The sequence below is a fragment of the Nicotiana tomentosiformis genome, chromosome 2, assembly GCF_000390325.3.
Source record: "Nicotiana tomentosiformis chromosome 2, ASM39032v3, whole genome shotgun sequence".
NCBI classification, from domain to species: domain Eukaryota; kingdom Viridiplantae; phylum Streptophyta; class Magnoliopsida; order Solanales; family Solanaceae; genus Nicotiana; species Nicotiana tomentosiformis.
In genome coordinates this window covers 57,698,394-57,717,158 of record NC_090813.1, presented here as the reverse complement: position 1 = coordinate 57,717,158, position 18,765 = coordinate 57,698,394, and the positions used below count along the sequence as shown (strand labels likewise).

General features: G+C 36.9%; 1 protein-coding gene across 2 annotated transcripts; it reads right to left on the bottom strand.

The window, feature by feature from the left end:
* Nucleotides 1-712: 712 nt before the first annotated feature.
* LOC104089171 (uncharacterized) lies at nt 713-18,765 on the bottom strand. 2 transcript variants are annotated; one of them, XM_033654261.2, is made up of 20 exons: nt 18,496-18,765; nt 17,280-17,383; nt 15,925-16,011; nt 15,704-15,779; nt 15,528-15,602; nt 13,608-13,661; nt 13,054-13,113; nt 12,851-12,967; nt 12,353-12,447; nt 12,039-12,241; nt 10,811-10,908; nt 9,081-9,184; nt 8,804-8,969; nt 8,524-8,646; nt 6,401-6,483; nt 5,266-5,407; nt 4,374-4,403; nt 4,165-4,278; nt 1,811-1,881; nt 713-1,722 (listed from the first exon to the last, which is right to left on the bottom strand). In XM_033654261.2, the coding sequence occupies exons 1-20, from the start codon at nt 18,538-18,540 to the stop codon at nt 1,092-1,094; spliced, it is 2,478 nt and encodes an 825-aa protein (XP_033510152.1). In that variant the 5' UTR covers nt 18,541-18,765; the 3' UTR covers nt 713-1,091. The 2 variants fall into 2 exon arrangements, with proteins under 2 accessions (XP_033510152.1, XP_009592305.1); XM_009594010.3 differs by lacking the exon at nt 4,165-4,278 and having other exon boundaries at nt 18,496-18,764.

Genomic DNA, 18,765 nt, shown 5'->3' with positions numbered 1-18,765 from the left:
ATAAGCTTCTGACTTTAGTGTTCGCCTCTCTTAGTGGGGAATGGGGATGGCATTTTTTTTTTAACTCTAGAACCACTCGTGCAGGCGTGGATTATTTGATGTCTTACACTTAGATGCAGTTTGCGGCATTACATTTATGCGCTTGCGGCTTTTTTTACTTCGCTTTTGATGCATAGTTACCCAATTCTTATGGTATTTTCCCTAGACATGTATGTCTGTGTTGATTGTATAATTACGCATATTGTTTTAATAGTGACTTATGAATTTCAAATGTGATTATCGATAAACTACATACCAAGTTTTCTTCAAGACTTGTCTCTCCTACCAGTGGTGAGCTCCACCTCCACCAGACAGAGGCATGGTTTGATTGTTTTATATAGGTGAAAGCATCTCACTTTCATTTTACCTTACACTCTCCGGTCTCCGCGGATTTGGTGGGTTGTATGTACATAAATTAAGGGCGGATGATGCTCTGATATCCCTTGTAGCGGGAACTTATTCTGGGTATCCATTCTCTGGGAAATTGTTAAAATATATGATACGTGAATCTAAACCAAATGCACGTGTATTAGATCATGAACCATAGAATCAAATCAATTGATATCAAGCTTTAGTAGAAGAGAAGGGGGTGGAGCCAATTGCAACATCTTATAACTAATAACTATGACCTACTTCACCAACCATGATCAAGTAATTTGGCGATGACAGCAGATTAAGACAATAAATGACAACTATGAGATATAAACAATATCCTTTCAACGTGTACTGCATACAACCTCCTTTAGCAGTTTGGACTCATCTAGAGGCAACTGTGTTAATAGTGAATAAAATTATGATCTACTGAATCACCTGCACTAAAGCCCTTTACAAGTGAAAAGAAAGAGAGAGCAGTCTTTACCTAAGTTGAGGAAAGAATCATCTGCGGCTAAGTTGAATATTAAGACCCAGCAATGTACATCAGGCTCCAAAACCACGTATTAGTCCCAGCTGACAGCAATAGCTGAGATTCATCAGCATGCCAGTTCTATGGCAAAAGTGCTAGGTTTGCTCCCCAACAGCTGCACATAAAGAATTCACAGTAGTTCTGCACTTCACTTCTCTCTTTCTCCACTAGATAATACCTCAGTTCCAGCAGGTGGCTTCTCCGTACTACCAGAATTAAGATTTCTAGCGATTTGGCTCCCATCTGTTTCTGGAGGCTGTGAGGTATCACCTGGTGATCCTTCACAATCTTTTTCCACATTACTGGTGGACCCATTAGCGGGTGAAATATTTGCGTTCTTTTCTTTTGACTGAACAGTATCCTTCAGAGCTTCTGATTCCACTTTGACCTCACCATTAGGTAAAGAAGGCTCAACCACATCAGCTACATCAGGTGAATCCGGGGTTTGATTGGACATTCTAATTGTATCAGAACTTTCTCGCCATTCAACCCATTCAGGAGGCTTATTGGCATCATTACCTGTGGAATCATGCAAGTCCTCAGACAAACTACAGGGTGAAGGATTATCAGTACTTGGTTTTGGCTCAGGTAGGTTAGATGTGGCGGTATCTGCCAAATCATCATCTTCATCAGCAGCTGCACCATCATTCATGCCGGGCCTAATAACATCAGTCTCTTCAGTGTTAGGGGAGGGAGAAGTAACCGAGCCAGGAGACTGATCATTAGCTATTCTGTCATCCTCGAAAGCAAACCAGTTGGAATTTGTAAAAAGTGAGCCACTGCAAAAACAATTAAAAGTATTTTGATTGATACTAAAGATACATGTAAGGGGGGACAAAAGCATTCTGAACTCGATTTTTTTCCCACCTTTCCTGATCGTCCCCCAAACGAAGTGAAGATATCACAACTTCAGCAGATTCATCATCAAAATAGACATCCTACAGGATATCAGAAGAGATTATACAAATGATATGCCTAAAGTGAGTTTTCCGTAGAATTCAGGCACAGAGGTTGCATTGACTATCCTAACCAGAATTATCACAGACAAAAAGCATAAAACACAAGCGCAAAGCACAAATGGGTTTCAGTAGAGAGAGCACTAATGGAGAAATAAAATATAAATATATAATAAAAGAAAGATTAACTATATACACAAACAACAATTATTTGTTAAAGAATTAAAAAACTATAATTAACTTAAGCATATGAAGCAAAAATCAGGTCGCTGAAGTTCAAAAATTAATTTAACGTTCTGATTAGATGTTGAGATGCAGTGTTAAGTTTGTGACTAGGTACTGATACCAAATTTCACTAATTTCTTATTCATAATCACTTAAACTCCATTCATTACATTTTATTAACAATTAATCTACTACTTGGCCAATCTACCTATATTGTCTAGTATGGCCCTCTTAAAGCCAAAGCCATGGTGATGACACATAGGCCTTAGCACCTTGGTGCCAGCATAAAAGGTTATCTATGTGAGCTGAAGCACCCATCTTGAGTATCACTAAGCTTCAGGCTTAAGAGGGCTTCATGCGAGCTTCATGACAGCATAATTGATAGGAGAAATTCCCAAAAGAGACAGTAAAGTGGAGAATATTCTTTTGAAACTTCTAGAAGGATGCACACAAGTGGCGGTTATAAGATCCAACATCTATTCAGAACTGGTATACATGCCCTTTATGAGAATTGTAAAAAGATCCATATAAATGCTCCCATCTAAGAATTTAAGGATAAAAAGGGCATAAAAACTTCATATGAGTTTATTGGGTAAAGTCATTTACAGGGCCTATTTCTTTAAGATATACTACATATTAGAAGATGTGGCAAGGTGGATATAGCAGGTAGTTAGAAAATTCTGTTAGATATTTCTACATGCAATATTATATTTCTTCATCCATTCAATCATAAATGACATGTTAACAACAACAAAAAAAAAAAACAGATGGGGGTCTAGGGAGGGTAGTGTGTGAGCAGACCTTACCTCTACCTAGTGAAGGTAGAGAGGTTGTTTCCAGTAGACCTTCGGCTCAGAGAACGTGAGAAGAAGAACAAGAAAAAGAAGAAGGGGAAAAAGCAGGAAAAGGAAGAGAGAAGAAAAAAGAGAAAAGGAAGCGAACAAAACATGACGTAATATAAATCTAAGAATATGAAGGGACATGAGTGTTACCAATACTACAGGTAAGAAAAGGAGAAACTATCAACTACTTACTACCCTTCTACCTTAATCCTTGACCTCCACACCTTCCTATCAAGGGTCATGTCCTCAGTAAGGTATAACAGCGTCATGTCCTGCCTAATCACCTCTCCCCAGTACTTCTTCGGCCTACCTCGACCTCTTCTCACGCCCGGCATGGCCAACCTCTCGCACCTCCTAACAGCCTAACAGGAGCATCAATGCTTCTCCTCTTAACATTCCTGAACTATCTCCGCCTCGACTCCCGCATCTTGTCCTCCACGGAGACCACTCCCACTCAGTCCCGAATAATTTCATTCCTAATCTTATCTCTCCTGGTACAACCAATCATACATCTCAATATCTCTCATCTCTGCACATGGAGTTCTTGACTGGCCAACACTCAGCCCCATACAACATCGTTGATCGGACCACCACTCTATAAAAAATTTCCCTCAAGTCTAGGCGGCACATTCTTATCACATAGAATACCGGATGCGAGCCTCCATTTCATCTATCCCGCACCAATACGATGCGTGACATCCTCGTCGATTTCCTCGTTACCTTGGATAATAGACCCGAGATACATGAAACTACCCCTCTTGAGGATACAAATGACACGTTCAATTAATAAATAAATCATTATAAACTATATATGCATACATAACTAACCTTCTTTAAAGCAATCAGAAAGCTAAGTGCAATATTGGTATTTTGAAAAGCTAATAGGTGACTTCATACAGAAATAATTGGAAGTATTGCTATTGACTAAATGATAGTTCCTGCTGGCCACATTACATTAAAGGGCAGATCAGTTTCATTCTGGAAGTGGTGCAGAGGTGGCTGAATTACAAATTGACTTAAAAGGATATAAAATGAACATCACTATGCAGAATAATTAGATGACAAGCAGGTAAATCAATCAAACAATCAATTATGCCTCAATAACAAAATAGTTGAACCCGCTTGAATAAATCCTCTGCATATATTTCGCTATATGCAGGACCCATTTTCATGTCCAAGAATAAAAATAGCTTCATACTTTCGCACTGTAGAGATGAAAGTGAAAATGACCCCAAAACAATTTTGAGAGCCATGCTAAAGTGGATCTGGAAGAGAGAAAGTTGGTCTTGTACAGTTGTACTCTTTCTCGAGCCTGTACACACACGTACAGAAGTATGGGAAAGATTGTATAACTAACTCATTAACTGAACAATCACTAAAGGATTAAAATAAAACCTCGAAAGTTACCTCATCATCCCGTTCAAGTGAACCACGAGCCTGCACACAGATAAAAGGTCCTCCTTAAGTACATAGATCTGATGATAATATACTAAAGGGACATGTGCTTAAAAATCAGATATTTAAAGATTAAAAATGAAGTTGAATAAATAAAAGGTTTAAAAAGGAAAAACAGAAAAACAAAATCAAGGCTGCCCATTGTTTTGGGACTGCTTAAAAAGGTAAGAAAAAAGAAGAGAGAACTTGTATTGAATTGGACAATTCTATGCTATTAAATTAGTTAGTAAATAAGGAAGATTACCAATACTCCTAATTATGACAGAATCAGGAAGACTATTCTATGCTATTAACTGGCAAAAAATCTTTCTAGCTCACTAATTTCTGCCTTACCCTACATCTACTCTTTTGTTCATTACCATTTAACAGTTACAACATGCTGGCATGGATTCCAGGACTGTTGTCTAACCCTACTACATTTATATTGAACTGTTGATCTTATACCATTTTCAGCAGAGGCTTTATAACAGTCAAAAATGCTGCCACGGATTCTGAAACAACAGTCCCAGTGATTGATACTTGCAGATAAAACCACAAATCCTGCACTCAAATGCATTTATAGAAGATGCCAAATGGTATAGCATTTATATGATTCAAGCACATTTACTGTGCTTATTTGCTTTATCTCTGAGATCCCATATAGCAGGCAGCTCCAAGAAAGGACTGCTCGAAAAATAAGAAAATAAATTCTCCAACTACCAGTCAGTGTTCCAAGTATTCTGTCAACAATTACCTTCTTAGCTCTAAAGACAGGATCCTAGCCTTTAACAGTACATGCTAAAAGAACAGAGAGAGATCAAGAAATGCACAACCATGTTGTCTTTTCATAAGGCATGAAGAGCACCTCATCAAGTTCATCATTGTTATAGATTCCATATCGGAAGGCCTGGCTTAAATTATTTGCCAGAGCTGCAACATCATAGTCTCTATCTTGATATTCATCGTCATCACTGTCCCTCATTCGGTCATGCAATGACGTGGGTCTCCTGAGAGAATTACATGAAATAAAATTTAGTACCGTGCTGGTAACAAAAATATCAAACTACAGTCATGACCATTCCAGTAAAAAGATGAAAAGTATCTTGGTATAGGAAGGATACTAATGTGTGGTAGCCACAGGTATTAGCCATTAGTAAGAAAAAGACTCTCATAATCATCAACCAAGTTTTCCTCATAACATATAAAATACTGTGGCCAACTCAAAAGAAAAGAATGGCATAACGTTTTTAAAATTCACACGAACGACCAATTGAGAAACACTCAAATCTGGGTATGGATCTCTCTTCAATCTCAGCCAGAAAAACGTGAAATGCCTCTATGGTACACAAATGCAGCATTGATGAGACATGTTCAAGATCAAAAATTTGTCACATAACATGATAGGTTGTACAGCAGATATGCAGCATTAACCAGACACATCCAAGAAGCACCATTTGTCAAATGACATGATACATAGTAATTAACAAGGAATTTGTGTTAGATCAGGCAACCTCATCAATATAGTATATACACAACCCTTGCGTGTGTGCACGCCTCTCTCTGTGCGTGCGCGCGCGCCCGCCCATGTTATCCAACTAAAGGAGAAGCCTATTTAGGCAGTTCAATTTCTGTTTATGAATATTTCAAAATCCTGGTAATGATGTAACCAACTCTTCTAGTGCAAGCTTAACATCCTAAGTGTAAACCCAGATAAAGTAGGGTTGCAGCAGGCTGACAGCCAACATAAGCTCAATTAACGATGAATCCTCACCTTATTGAATTACATGTCCAAATGGATCGAAATGAATAATGAGAACTCACCCAAACTAGCTTGGAATTGAGGTGTGTGTGTTAGTTGTTATTGTCCTAATAGTCCATATGGAATCTACTATTTCCTTATTCACGGAGTTTGAGTCTTTCTTTAGCGAACACGCTCTAACCAGCACAAAGTGATTTCCTATTCAAAAATAACTTTGAGCAGGCAAACAAGGAACACTCACCCGCAAGCCCACTGGAAGACATTTTCCATAGCATTCCGTTTTTGAAGGACGTTTGTCTGCCAATCAACCCATTCACTATTCTCCTGCCAAAAGATACTTGCATTTAGCAAAGGGAATTTGCAAAAGATAATTTTTTGACAAAAGAATTTGCAGAAGTTAATGACAGAAAGGAACTGCAAAGGGCTCCTACTTAATACACGTCTGGGGCAATCAACAATGACATCTCATACTAATGCGGATAGGAAATTTGACCATATCAAATCACTAAAGTGTGACTGCATTAAATGAACCCAATCAAATAGAAGAGAAAAACTTGACACAAGTAGGTAAATTTTCTAGATAATGAGAGAAATTTTGAAATTAACCTCAACGAACCCAGGACTATTATCGACAAAAGATTTAAGTATAACTTTCTCCTAAAGGTCAATTGAAAATCACTCCATCAAAGGACAATGTAATTTCTTAGTAAGTATAGACTAAATAAATGAAGGTAATATGTTACACACATCCATAATAATGTGTTCACCATTGTGCCAATAATATGTTCATCTCTGTGCCTCTTTTACAGAGAATTTGGTTGAAATGCAGAAAAGAAGCTTTGTTAAGAATATGATTAGGTATGAGAAACAATTTTGTAGGTAAGCTAATATAACACAAAAAAAGGATTGCTCTTCAACATTTAACTCCCAAACACATAGCTTATAGTCGCATCCTCTGGATCCCATTATCTGTACCAGATTGCATTCTCCGGATGCCATTTAATGACAGCTTACAGTTGGTCAAACTTCTCCTAGCAACATCGGTACATCACCAGGAGTATGCAGTGCCTAATGCAAACAATTTATAGATCTACGCTCAGCCTTCTAGGAAAAGGTGTGACAATGAGAATGTGATATGCTAATTAAAACAGGATGATTGAAATGGAGGAACACTACGGAAGTGTTATGTGATAGAAAGTTACCTGGCAAAGCGGGAGGAAATTTTATAGAATGGTTATGAGAACACATATGTTCATATAAGATTGAATGTTAGGCTCACAAGATGAATGTCATAAATATACAAATCCTAAGATGGATGTGTGGCCATACAAGATTGGAAAAAACCTCATATGACCACAGAGTGAAAATAGCACACATAGATGATAAAATCAGAGGAAGTTGTCTAAGATGGTTTCATTGTATTGTATGTAAACCTCCATATGTACTGCAATCTAGGTGCAGCACTATGATGATTGAAGGCGCTAAAAGAGGAGGTAGACCTAAAATCATATAGAGAGAGTTGTTTCTAAAGACCGGCACTCTCTCAGAATGAATAAAGGATTCATATGAGTGATACCAACTAGTTGGATTTAAAACGTAATTGTTGTTACACTCACATTAGGTTTGGTACTTGTCAGGACTCTTTTCTTCTGAATATAGACTTTCATGTCAATGCGCATGCAGGATTTACAGAACCCCGAATTTTCCTCAAGACATTACTTAGTAAGTTAGTATTGGAACAAAATGAGCTTGAAAAAAGCAGAATGAATACTGAGGATTCATATAATCAAACCCAACTAGTTCGCAATTGAGGAGTAGTTGATTTAACATTTATACACTACCAGGTGGTATGAGTAGAGCAACGTTTGGGATGACCAAAAAAAAAAAAATAGAAGACCCAGCAAAGTTAGAGAAGTCACTTGTTAAAACTCTATCACTCTCTCTATCCATATTAATTAGTGTCATGCTTCTTTTTTTAATTTTATGAAACAATAGTGTCATGCTTCTTATTACTTCATCTGATTGCCCCACTAACGAAGATGCAACACGTCCACTTAATGAGTCTTTTATCATGTAATCTGGATAAGTCCAGCTCGTGTAACCTTTTTAGTACCATCTTCGTACTGATTATTAATGAAAGACTTTATAGCACTATAAAAAAAAAATCAGAATTAGCAACTGCCCAAATGGAATTTGAGATATCTCTATTTATCAAAAAGCAAAAATCAGCTACTCTAAGCGCAAACATCTCTATTTCATGTGTGGCTGAATAGCACAGTAAAACAGGATAGATGGATCAAATTGGAAGAATTACATGACAAATACAAAGAAGTGATAACACATAAAACCAGAGATCTCAAACACCTGCAGACGCGACTGTATGCCATTATTGTTGTTCCTTAGTTGAACAAGTTTGTTAGCTATTCGTGTCACATGCCCAATATTTCCAATCCTGGGTGGGGATCTCTCTTCAACAGAGGCCGTTGGCTGCATCCACGTTAAAAAAAAACCAATGACTGAATGCTTCAATGTCTATAGCCCAAAATTTAGAAGAAGAATAACAAAATAGGGAAGTAAAAATTAAGAACTCTATACTAAACATGCTAAGAATTAGATGAAACACCTAGAAGTTTGATTATACTACCTTGGTTGGATCAGCAGCAAGCGTTGAGTTCTTCTCTGCCTCGAGAATTTTCCCGACAAGATTACAGTCACTAAGAAGATGTTCAACAAATTGAACATTCTTGCTCTCCAAGCACGATACTATTATTGTCTCAACATGATGATGCAAAAAGTTGTTGTACGGATACCTAGATTCAGTACCAAGTAACAAAAAACAGATGCCTAGACTCAATACCACATAACAGGAATCAGAAGGTTATTGATAACATAGTAACATAGTAATTGTAAGGAAAACTTACTCGAAAAATAATTCTAGGATGCGTTTAACAGCACCAAGACAGATCAACTCCTTTTCAGCAGCTTCACTGCTAACACTCACCAAGACTGAAACAAACTCTATAATCTGAAATTCCCAGTTGTTTGAAATCAAAACTTGAGGAATTAAAGCCCTATATATCACCCAGCATAACTTTAAAACACAGGACAAATGGAGCGGGGCTGCTTCTTCTCGTTGTTCAGACAGAAGAAAAACAAGACTCTAGTAGTTTAGTCTATGTCATATATGTAAGCAATAGCATAACAGAAACACTGGAGACTTGAGAGAGAATATATATATATATATATATATAGAGAGAGAGAGAGAGAGAGGAGAGAGACTATAAAGACAATACAGACAGACTCAGCAAAACTACAACACGCACGTAAAATTGCGGCTACTTTAATGCGCAAGTTAAACATTCATCTGCAAAATTCTAAATCCCTGAAAATTGATTGCTAGAAACAAAACATGAAGGATGATATTACATTTTCTTTAAGACCAAGTGGACCATAAAAGTATTGATAGCGTTGTATGACATAGATAGATATGAAGGGCTTGTTTATCAAAAGAAAAGGTTAGGGATAATGCATAATTAACTCCCAAACTAGCCCTCATTTGCCAATTACAGACATAAACTTTGTGGGGGTCCTATTACCTCTTATCCTTGATCGAACTGTATCTCATACCATCCTGAGAGGTTTATACCCAAATGAGAAAATCGGGGTGTAATACACGTGCTGCCACATGTAGTTTTTACCTTTTTGTCTTCCTTTTTTCTCTTTGTTTTCCTTTTTTTTGCTACACTTTCATCTTCGCCGTCTCAAAACACAAAATCCTCAACTTTCACCTCTCAAATCAACAAATAACATGCAGGAAAAAACTGATTAATCACTAAAAAAAAAACCAAAAAAAAATCCTAGCACTAATTCTTGCAACTTATTTTTTGGAGCAATAAAGATCTCTTCTAAAAGCATCATATAAAAGGTCCCATTAGATGGGTGTAGGATGTGGTTTTTGGGTGAAGTCTGCCAGGTATATGTGTGGGGTTGTTTCTATGAGTGGTGAAGCGAGTGACTTTTGGTAAGACGGTCTGCAAAGTTTTTTCCTGATGGGATCCGTGAAAGATTCGTTTGCTATGGCTCAAATAAGGAACTTTTACTGAGATAAAAAAGAAGGATTTTTGATAAAATGGAGGGAAAATGGTTGATAGAGTGCACAAAAAGTGTAGTGGAGCTTGATCGACCAAAAATGGAGTTTCCCGCCCATGAGAGCGTTTTTTCCTAATGCATCTCACGCATTCTAAGAGAGTATAATCACTCCATGCTATGTCAGCAAAAAGGGTGTAATATTTCTACTTCAGAATAGTCTTAGGTGGGGGGAGGGGGGCCCCCACAAAGTTTAAGCGTGTGCAGGGCAAAAGGAGACTAGTTGAGGGGGTGCTGATGTATTATTCCAAAAAATAAACCCCGATATAAAACTCCCAATTACTAAAAAAAGGAATAAACATGTGAATACCATTTTCATTCCCGCATAAAATAATATCAGCACAATGTATTCAAGAATTGTGTTGCGCTTAAAGCCTCGACAGACCTTGCCGTTTTTCTACACTTTTAGTCTTTGACATTACTGGCCTTTAAGTTAGATCAGAAGTACGATTAGATTATATCCATTTCTAAAATCAAATTTCCAAGACAGATATTCAATAACTACCTTCAGACGATGCTTCCCAAGAGGTGGATGTAAGCTTCCATATGTTGTTGGCAAGACATTATCCTCTGATGAAATATCCAAAAGCTTCAGTAAATCACCTGCATAAAAAAACAATGATAAAAATTATTCCACTTGAATCACAAGTCACAACATACAAGTTAAAATACAAATCTAATGCATACTGGAAAAATATTGAACCTAGAAAACTTGTACACCATAATGCATTTATCTCAAAATCAATATCCCCAATAAAATTAAGACTTATCCAGCGGAAAGCAAAACGAAGTACAAGAGGCAGCAGAGAAACAACTATAATATCAAATGGATCTCCAATTAATTTGGATGTAAAAGGTTACAGTTGAGGATGATACGATCAAACCAGTGTACCACCTACCTTTTTCGATGATAAGGGCCACCCTACTCACAATTGCATGTGGCATATCCAACTACATCAGACTAAAGAGCAATAATGCACATACGTACAGATATCTCGAAGATCACATACACAACTCATAAAGAGAACCTAGAATCCAAACGTCGTGTATAAAGAAAAGGTCGAATGGATTTATATTGATCAAGTACTATGAAATCAGGATACCATGTACATCCTAAACTCCATTGTTTTTTTCTATTTCTCCAGAATCCAACTTTGCTGAATTACTATTTCATTCCTTGTTAACCACACTTTGTACATCTATCCTTCAATCATCACTAAAATAAACCAACATATTCCTTTTACAAGTGAAGTCAAAACACCTACTGAAATTTGATGCAAATCAACTCCCTTCAATTTGACCAAACTGTCACAGGCTCTCTTAAGCACATAGGCAACCCCTCCCACACAATAAGACTCCTAAAATGCTTCCACCTCTCCCCTACAACATTCAGTCTAACAGTTGCTACAAATGGAGACTCTGGGAAACATTAGAGCAAAGAAGGCACCACAAAATTTTGTTTCAAAGTGAACTTATCACCGACAGGAGAAGAGACAACGAATTGTGCAGGGTTAAATCTAGGAGTGGTATGACTAGGAAAAGCTGTCTCCTACATATCAAAGGTCAAATGTGTTGAGCACAGTAACACAGCCTAAAATCACTATTCAACAAGATTAAAATAATGCCAAAAATCCTCTATATTAAAGGGGGGAGGTGGGACTTTGAAAGGGAGGATGCACAAAAACATTTGTCTACCAATAGATATGCTCAGAAGACAACGAGGTAATCCTTACCTAAGCTTCCCAACATCCCTTCCACAGTCTCAGGATACGCACTTGCTCCAGAACACTGCATTGACTGGCGACCGTACATGTAATACGTTCCTGCTGATAGCCTCTTGGGGTCTAACAACGATATGCATACAGATAACAAGTTAACCAAAACGGATTTTGGTCGCGAGTCCTCCAGAGCATGACGGAACAACCTCCCAATGAAACTGTGAAACATCATATAATAAAATATCTGTTTGTTAGATCCGTGAAAATACAGCAATATCACCGGTTCAATCAGAAACCAGAGTTAATAAAGGTCCGGAATACTAAAACACCTTGGGCTGGAGATTTTGGCAGCTATCCCAGGGGGAGCGTATCGAGTAATGGCACACAACGTTTCTGCTGCATTAGCATGCACTTCCGGGCAATCCTGCAATTTCAGAGCATCCCATTACCATAATAACCTACACCAGCAATTACAAGCTTTGTAGTGTACCAAGTCACTGGTTAATAGATGAATGCTAGACAATCATTATTTGATACGCCCATCTAACAGTGTCCAACGAGGGCATTATGTTGAACATATTACATTGATGAATTATAAGCTTTACCAGTCAGCTGTCAGTCCCAACTCCCACGATGAATTATAAACTTTACCAGTCAGCTGTCAGTCCCAACTCCCACCCCCAACCCCTTGATGCCATCGCAAATATCAGCAGGAATCCACTAATTATCTTAGTTCCACAAGCCAGGTTTGATATCAGAACATAGAAATAGTGTAATGACATGGCAAAACGGAAGTGTTATTAAATTAATCCAGCAAAGTGACATACTGATGAGCTAAACTTATCCACAATCATCTCCAGCACATCTGTATCTTCCAACCACTGCATGGAATCCGCGAAGTTGCTATACAAATGTTCATCAGTGCCAATTAGGCGAATTAACACCTAAAAATAAAAGGCATTAGGACTTCCATATTTAAATCAAGCCAAACAACCAAAACATGCCTTTAACTATTTCAAAAACTATAAACCTCCATGATGGATGTAATTCCAATGAGATCAACCAACTTCTTGATAATATCTTGATGAGCCTACAAGAGAATACACCATTATCATTAGCATGGTGCTTGAATTTCTAATGAAAACATTAAGAGACAGTAGAAATCAACCTCTCGCAATTGTACAAGGGAAAATAATGTTTTCTACAAATCGCCAGACTATTGACATTAAATACAGAGACAAATTATTGGTAGGCCATACCAGTTAGTCATATTATCCGATTTTTTTCTTTCAACAAATTATTCATCTTTCTCTACACCGGAAACTGGCATCTTAAACTAAAGAAGATACAGACAAAATAAGTCACAGCAGATGAACACCCTCCATCGTCTTAAAGAACATTAAATATTAGATTGGAGACAAAATGGGAGCAAGGTTTCATTGATACATCCATAGCCCATCTTTACTGCAACTGATATAACATCCAATAATTTCCTGTGTGTGTGTGTATTCCATACTGCAAATCAAAGATTATCACCTCCAAGTACATCAATTATGAGTAGCTAATAAGAAGCAGTAGACTTACATGCACATACTTCATAAATGGTGTAGTCTTCCGCAGCAACAGACATATGACAACCTAAAATAAGAATCCTGGGCATCAATCCAGTGCAGAAACTAATAATCTGATAATAACAGCTCACAGAAGGAAGAAACCTTAAAAATATGAAGACATTTCCAAAATAATTTACATGCAGCATTGTTTTCGTCAAAATTCCAACGGGCTCTTACAATGACTAGCCTAACATGCAACTAGCAAAATGATAGCAACTAGACAGAATAAACTTGAAAAATAATACCCCCTCCACCCCATGTTGTTTGATGTAGTTCGGATTTCGAGAGTCAAACTTCTCAATTTTGATCGGGAATTTGGACATAGAATCTTTAAGCTTTTTGAAATAAAATTCACACATTTAGAAACTACATACAAAGTACTATAAGTCACAAAAATTAATAATTAAAATATTTAAAAGGCATATGAAAAAATAATGGTCAAAGAAAAATTCGTTTGACTCTCGAAATCCGAACTGCATCAAATAATTGGGACGGAGGGAGTAGTTTTTTAAGAAAAAGTTGTTTTAGAGAATTGATGAAATTTTCAACGGAGGGAGTAGTCTTTTAAGAAAAAGTTGTTTTAGAGGATTGATGAAATTTTCAAACATTTTTTTTTTTATAAGGTAAGATTTTATTTTATTAAAAGGTACCAAGATGGTACAAAATTACAAACATCCAAACTAATACAACAAAGCAACTACATTCCTCCTAGCTCCTCTAAAAAATTCATATATCGTTCCATATTTACCATTACATGTCTTTTACACCAGAAATACAAGTTTAATAAGCATCGGTTTTTAATCATGGATACATGCTGCCTTTCCCCTTCAAAGCAAATCCTGTTTCTTTCCAACCATATTGTCCAGAACACACACAGAGGAATTGTTCTCCATACTATCTGTTGACTCTTTGCCACTTTTTGTTGTTGCCATGTCTCCAACAAACTCTTTACACTGGAAGGCATTGCCCACTTGACATCATATATATTTAGGAAGAGCTCCCAGCACTGCTTTGCCACTTTGCAATGGATGATTAGAGTCCACTTTGCAAGGAACCTTCCTTTGCTGCAATCCAACCAAAACAGGCTACTTTAATAGGTGCTTTTGACTTCCATATTGCTTTCCATGGCCAATTTAACTGATAAAGCCTTTGTTGTTTTTGTAACAAGCTATAACAACTGCTGACTGTGAAAATACCATCATTACTTGCTGCCCAGATTAATGAGTCTCTCCTATTTTCCTCCAATTTAACATTATCCAATAACTGCATCAATTGGGAAAATTCATCAACTTCCCAGTCATTGAGGCCCCTCCTGAAGATTAGCTGCCAGCCAGTGCTTGAATAGAAGTCTGACACTCTTCCATTTTTGTTAATAAACCAGGAAACTTTGATCTAAGACTTCCATTTTCCAACCACATATCAGACCAAAACAGGGTATTATTACCATTTCCAAGTTTCAGTTTCACAAACTGACTATATTCATTCCAAAGATTACTAATTGTGCTCCAAACTCCCCCTTTTGAAGAAGATTGAATTGAACGAGGAGCCCACATGTCCTTCATACCATACTTGGCATCTATCACCTTTTTCCATAATCTATTCCCATCATAATTATATCTCCTAAATAAAAGAGATTTGTTATGCATCTTTAGATTCCTCACTCCTAATCCCCCTCCTTTCTTTTCAAACATTTGATGTTTCAAAGGTTAAAATACGGCATGCCAACAGAAAAGTTGTCAGCTGCCGAACATATAAACCACTTGCCTTCCAGTTATATATGTTTAGACTTTAGAAAAGTAAACAAAAGGAATATATAGCTAAGTGAAGCATGACGTAGCATGGTCAGCTAAGAAATTCACACTAACGTAACTAGTGGACAACGATGAAATACCTTGCTGAAGTAACCAGCCAGCAGAGTACTATGTGCATGCTCAGGTTCCAAGAATGAGAATAGCAGGTTCATTAGCTGAGATCCAAAATGAGAAAGCCAATACAAATAAACAATATTCAAGGACCTAAGCATAGAACAAAGGCATAAAGATATATGACAAAAGTAAGAGTCCATACCTCGTCGTCCTCAACCAAAGTTTTGAGAATTATGTCCACCTCGCATGTAAAAATTTCACAAGCAATAAAAGGAAACCTATGGCACAAGTCGAACAACAAATCTTTTAATACACGCACTTGGGTTAATGAAGAAAGAGAACTCATATTCTCGTCAAAAGAAACATCCAGCGCCTACAACATATGAAATGCAAATACTTTTCCAACCACGGACGGACACTCACTTAAAAGTTCGTCTCTTCTCAGCATCTTCTGGAGCCTCTTCCACTATGTACCTGACAAGTTGTTCAACTTGAGCTCTTTCGCGCAGACTGCCAGAAAGAAAAACATAATAAATCAGTTCCTTCCATGGAATGACTTTTAGATCCTGCAACAACACAAAATATTGTGCAGACTGCAGAGATGGCATCACCCCCACCCCCCCACCCCCAAACAACAACAAACAAACAAAAAAAAAAATGAATCTATGCAGCACAGTTTATTCAATGCACTCCTAAATTTTTCGTAGTCCTAATTACGCCATGGACTTGGGTATTTGATAGCCTTTACGCCTCTGAGCGCTAACACGACAAAGAGCATGGATACACTCTCTTCCAGGCGCATGGGAGTGAAGAGAATTGAAAAAATCAGCTTCTGGATAGGTTATTTTTCAACTGTGAATTGCCACATACATATGCAAAGTGTAATTTCTTCTTGCATTTTCTTAATATACAATGCATATTTTACCCCAAGTTTGTTTTCCTTTTTATTTCTTGTTTAAATGCAATGGATATTGAACCAACAGTGTATATCTTCGTTTTGAACTAAATCCTGGAACTCCATTACTTTTAGCCAAATAAAAAAGTTCTAGCCAAAATAATGGAGTTCTAACTGTGTGTTTCTTTTTATTTCATGTAAAAAGCTTGGCTGCATTATTTTAAGCCAAATAAAGTGTTTTAGCCTAAATAATGAAGTTCCAGCCAAATTTTTTACAAATTTGACCTGAAAAAGACGATCCGAATTTAAAAATGTAAAAACATATATTTAACTTTTAAAGAATGCCAAGTTGATAAAAAATCCACGTGGCAAGCCAGGTCTCTCACATCATTGGGCTGAGGTCGCCCAGGAAGTAAAGGCTATAAAATAGCCAAGTCCTGGGGTAATTAGGATTATAAAAAGTTTAGGTGTGCACTAAATAAATTGTGCGAAGTTCAGGGGGTAGTTAGGTATTCTGCCTTAAATCTATGATGAAATCTGATTCACTAACAAACCAGAAATACAAAAGTTAACCATTTGTTCTTACTAAATCCAAACTAGCTTATTTTTAAACTGCAATAATACTGCAAATGGCATGACATGCATCAACACCAGAGTCCCTCATCTGAACCTCACCATTTGGAATACAGCAGCAAATCCTAGACTTATTTTTTTGTGATAAAAGATATTTACTTTAAATGGACTTTCCACAGAACATCAATGGTAGAGAGATACTTTGTAGTTTGTACATCATATCCAACATAAATATAACTTAATGTTATCACAGCTTCTGCCAAGCATACCAATAACGCCAAGAAGAAACACGAGTGAATAAGGTGCTTACAAATTAATAAGACGTCCATTAAGAGCTTTACATTCTTGAATTATTTCATCCTCGTCCAAGAGCTCATCCAGTGCAAAATTTTCCTTATCCAAAATTGTCTCCACCTGAAAAAAGTACAGCATATCTAATTAGTATACACATTATTTCTTGAGAAACATCATTAGTTGAATACCCCACACAATGCTTGGAGTAAGCAATGTTGAAAGTCAAGAGAATTAATGCACTCACATTAAATTTGAGTAGAAGAATATTTTCAAATATTTTTTGATAAAGAAAAATATGCTGAATATTCCAAAGGAAAAACTGCAGAACATTTTCATATTCCATTAAAAATTATATAAAACATTCCACTTTATTTTTCCATTGAGGCCGGACATAAGAATGTGCTCGAGAGATAGTTGTCATATGTTCGCTGCCTACCTACTGTTTTGATAACACTAGCAAGATCCAGCTAAGGTAAAGAACATTGTCCTTTCCACAGAAAAACTCCTATACATGGAGCCACTGTTCCATTGCTCTATGATTTAAGTCAATCTAACACTCAGTCTCTTTCAGACGCAAAACTAAGATAATGAGAATAGCAACAAGTAAACAGGGAACCCCAAATTATAAACTTCCACTAGAAATTCAGTCCAAAAAAGTACTCTACTCTAAACGTCCCAAAACAATTACATTATCACAATTCTGAATTCCAAATAGAGAGTGCTACCACACAACATACATAACACGCAATTCAATATAGACCCAATACAATTCCAATCGATAAACACTTTGTAATATGATTTGATAGAAACTAGGAGTCCACCAAACAATATAGAGAACTAGTTCTCTATCTGTTCTCATAGTAAATAGATAGAAAGTAAAAAACACACGATATTAATGTGAAAAACTCCTTGCTCAAGGGATTAAAAATCACGGCCTACCCTAGTAGGATTTTAACTCCACTAAACAGAGCAACTTGAGATTACAACCTATTGCAATCTAGAAATTAAACTCTTAATCACTCACCATTTTATAATAACTCTATTGCAAGCTCTTTGTAACAATTTTATTACAAATCAAATATACTTTGACTAAATGTAGTCTATAAAACCAAAACCATAATGGTTGAATATTGTCCTACAAATGTACTTCTCAAAAGTGATAGTAAAGAAAACATTCAAATCGTTCCCAAACATTTCACTACAGTAAAAGAAAATGATAATAATAGGCTTACTGGAGAAGCAGTGGAGAGACCAGCCATACGCCAGAACATGGCCATTTAAGAGCGGACCCAGATGAAATTGTCAACAGCTTGGATCTAGGGAGAAAGAAGCCCTAGAATTGGAAGCAGAAAAAGGGAAGCAGAGTCTTTGGTTAGCTTCTCATGCACCAAGATTTCGAGAGGATCGGATTCGGTTTAGTTGTTATCATCATCAAGTTGAAAGGAATTGCTACTTACGGTAGGAATAGCCATTTTCCTTGCTGTTTTTTTTTTTTTGGACCT

Excerpts from the sequence above, each read along its gene's own strand:
- LOC104089171 (XM_033654261.2), bottom strand. The coding sequence starts at position 18,540 with ATGGCCATGTTCTGGCGTATGGCTGGTCTCTCCACTGCTTCTCCA. Across the intron at positions 8,647-8,803 it reads TTGCTGCTGATCCAACCAAG|CCAACGGCCTCTGTTGAAGA; the intron begins GTAGTATAATCA and ends ACGTGGATGCAG. Across the intron at positions 5,408-6,400 it reads GTCTTCCAGTGGGCTTGCGG|GAGACCCACGTCATTGCATG; the intron begins GTGAGTGTTCCT and ends TAATTCTCTCAG.